The following is a 3,590-nucleotide window of genomic DNA, read 5'->3' as shown; positions in this document are numbered from 1 at the left end:
GTGTGTGTGTGTGTGTGTGTGTGTGTGTGTGTGTGTGTATGTATGTATGTATGTATGTGTATGTATGTATGTGTATGTATGAATGTATGTATGTTTGTGTTTGTATTTAAGTGTGCTTGCACATATGCACAGAGTTTAAGACAAACTTTATGGAATTAGTTCTCTCCTTCTACCTTTATGTGGGTTTTAGGACTAAACTCAGGAGACCAGGCTTACACAGCCTGCAGTTTCATGTGCTGAGCCATCCCGCTGTTCCCGCTGTTCCTGCTGTTCCTGCTGTTTCTGTTTAAGTTAAGGTCTTGTTCTTGTCCTTTCTTTTCTAAACCATGTTTTCCTGGCCTTCACAAAGTCAAACTAAGCTGTGTCACTTTCATGTGGGAGGTGAACCATATGGATAGTGGACGTGTTCCAAACCTAGTCAGAGCAAAGAAAGAAGATACAGCCTTATCAGAACAGCCCCAAAATAGAAGTTAAATTTAATGCTAAGCCCTAGCTTTTTTTTTCTAGCCTAAGGTGGTAAATCCATTGATTGGTCTCCTGGGTGAATATGGAGGAGACAGTGACTATGAGGAAGAGGAAGAAGAGGAACAGGCTCCTCCTGTGCAGCCTCGCACAGCACAGCCTCAGCCTCAGCCTCGAGAGGAGATGACCAAGAAAGAGAATGAAGACGACAAACTCACTGACTGGAATAAACTGGCTTGTCTGCTCTGCAGAAGGCAGTTTCCCAATAAAGAAGTTCTTACCAAACACCAACAACTGTCAGACCTGCACAAGGTATTTCAGGACATTTTTGACTCTTACCATTGCTGTAAATTAAGATGCTTAAACCTCCTTTGGTTTTAATCATCTCAAATTAAGTGTGTGTGTACACGATATGTGTGTGCCCATATGTGCCAGAGCACATATGTGGAATTCAGAGGGCTATATAGTCATGTCAGTTCTCTCTCCAATTTTACATGGATTCTGTGGATCAGATCAACCAAGCTTGCATAACAAGCCCTTTTATCCACTGAGCCAAATTGCTAGTTCACACATATATATATATTGTTCTGTTTTGTCTTGTTTTTCATTTATTCTCTCATATTTTACATCCCATCTGCAGTTTCCCTTCCCTCCGCTCCTCCCAGTATCATCCCACCATGCACCTCCTCTTTCCTCCAGATCCACCCTCCATCCTTTCTCCTCCCCTCGTAAAAGAGCAGGCCTTCCAGGAACATCAACCAAATACAGCATAACAAGCTACTAAAGCCAGGCACAGATTCTCACAACAAGGTTGCATGAGGCAACCCAGGAGGAGGAAAAGGGTCCCAAAGGCAAGCAAAAGAGTCAGAGACAGCCCCCAGTCCTACTACTCTTCTGTTTTTAATTCAAGAGTTGCTATGAATTAAGAGGTTTTGCCTGGCCTTAGAAAGCATAGCAGTTAAGAGTTCTTGCTCCTCTTCCAGAGGATCTGAGTGCAGTTCCTAATACCTACACGGTGACCGCACAAGACTATAAGTCCAGTTCCAATGCCCTCTTCTGGCCTCTATCCTTTTTTGGACTCTGCGGTTACTGCACGCATACAGGCAAAACATTCATACATATAATTAATTAATTTTTAAAATTTGTACCTGCTCCCATATTAGAACTTCAGTATTCAGACCCAATACAAGCATTATGACTATCAAACCAGATACACAAGATGTGTAGGGAGAAAAGGACTTGTAGATAAATAACTTGCCATTAACTAACAGTTGAGATTCAGATAAGGTCCCAATCATCTTAGATACTGGTCAGCCTCACCTGGTTCTGTCCTGGTATGATAACATGTTGTTACCCCATATGCTAGTCCCTGTCTCTTCATGCAGTGATTATTGCTTTAAGCTGTAAACACAGGAGCTATTTGAGGGCATTATTTTGATATATGTTGATTCTCCCCTGTAGTCTCACCAGCAAGCCAAAGCCTTTAAATGGGCTTATGTTCTCAGAGTAATTTCTTTCACAGTTCTTCTTAGCAGATGTTGCAACATATTTAAAGAGACTAGTTTGAACTTCTCAGTATAGAACTAAAAGTCTTTCTTTGACAAAACCTGAGAAACCCTGTTTTTGTTCCTAAATGCATTGCTGTCCCAGCCACTACATTTTGTAAAACTTCTAGTATTCTAAGAAATTTCTCCTGATGATCCTTGGAATAGACAGCCTCCTAAGTGTCTATGACAGTGAGATTCTGAGTCATGAATTTATTTCAGCACCTGCAAAATTGCAATAAATGAGAAAAGAGATTAAAAAGTAGTTTGTTGGAAGAAGGAGCCAAAGATGTGGTAAATCCATGAGCTGAACCTGCCTGAGGACCACCCACGCACTGGAGCACTTCTCAGTTCCTGGACATTGACCAGAACAAGAAACACTGGGCTATATGAGAACTGTCTTGGGCTCCTGGTGTTCTATGTACATGCTTGAAGATTTGTGGAGTTTAGACCATGTTCAAGGAATGAGGGACTCTCAGAACAGTTTTTGTTCTTTCAAAATCTTGGTGTTTCTTTTTCATATTCCTCTGGGTCTCTGAAAGAGAGTCTAGGGTTTGGCTGGGAAAGTGGTAGGCAGAGTGGGACATGTGATTTTTCTTCTTTGACTTGACCAAACCCCTTTCCCATTATTTTTACCTTAAATCAGAAGATAAGCCATGGTCTAGAGATAGGTCAGTGGTTGTCTTAGTCAGTGTTCTATTAAGAAATACCATAACCGGGCTGGTGAGATGGCTCGGTGGGTAAGAGCACCCGACTGCTCTTCCGAAGGTCCAGAGTTCAAATCCCAGCAACCACATGGTGGCTCACAACCATCCGTAACGAGATCTGGTGCCCTCTTCTGGAGTGTCTGAAGACAGCTACAGTGTACTTACATATAATTAATAAATAAATAAATAAATAAATAAAAGAAAAAAATACCATAACCAAGGCAACTCTTTTTTTTTTTTTTCCTTTTTTTTTTTGTTTTTGGACATAGTGACACATTTTTTTAAAAAGATTTTATGTATATCAATACACAGTCACTGTGTTCAGACACACCAGAAGAGGACATCAGATCCCATTACAGATGGTTGTAAGCTACCATGTTGTTGTTGGGAATTGAACTCAGGACCTCTGTAAGAGCAGTCAGTGCTCTTACATCTTGAGGCATCTCTCTAGACCCCTCGTGGCAACTCTTATAAAGGAAAATATTGGGGGCTGGAGAGATGGCTCAGTGGTTAAGAGCACTGGTTGCTCTTCTGGAGGTCTTGAGCTCAAATCCAGCAACCACATAGTGGCTCACAACCATCTTAAGGCAGCTACAGTATACTTACATACATTAAGTCTTTATAAAAAATAAAGTAAAGGAAAATATTTTTTTGAATGGCTTACAATTTCAGGGGTTTAGTTCATAATTATCATGTTGGGAAGCTGAGCTATGGGGGCATTCATATTCAAACCACCACAGTAGTTAAGACTGGTGGCTCTTGTAGAAGTCCCCCGGTTTCTACCAGAACCCACATGGAGGATCAGAAACATCTGGAACTTCAATCCTGGATGATTCATACTCATACTTTTTTTTTTTTTTTTTTTTTTTTTTTTTTT

The 3,590-nt window shown here is 40.8% G+C and overlaps 1 protein-coding gene across 7 annotated transcripts in view; it reads left to right on the top strand.

The window, feature by feature from the left end:
• Window positions 1-3,590, top strand: part of Rbm6 (RNA binding motif protein 6) — a 99,827-nt gene that overhangs the window by 88,879 nt on the left and 7,358 nt on the right. For all 7 annotated transcript variants that reach the window (XM_021172246.2, XM_021172248.2, XM_021172247.2 and 4 more), the window contains one exon: window positions 508-774. In XM_021172246.2, the coding sequence (XP_021027905.1) occupies window positions 508-774 (267 nt within the window). The remainder of the gene's footprint in view (window positions 1-507; window positions 775-3,590) is intronic.

Source organism: Mus caroli, chromosome 9 (assembly GCF_900094665.2).
Source record: "Mus caroli chromosome 9, CAROLI_EIJ_v1.1, whole genome shotgun sequence".
NCBI classification, from domain to species: domain Eukaryota; kingdom Metazoa; phylum Chordata; class Mammalia; order Rodentia; family Muridae; genus Mus; species Mus caroli.
The sequence above is the reverse complement of the archived record's forward strand: the minus strand, read 5'-3'. Positions and strand labels throughout refer to the sequence as shown.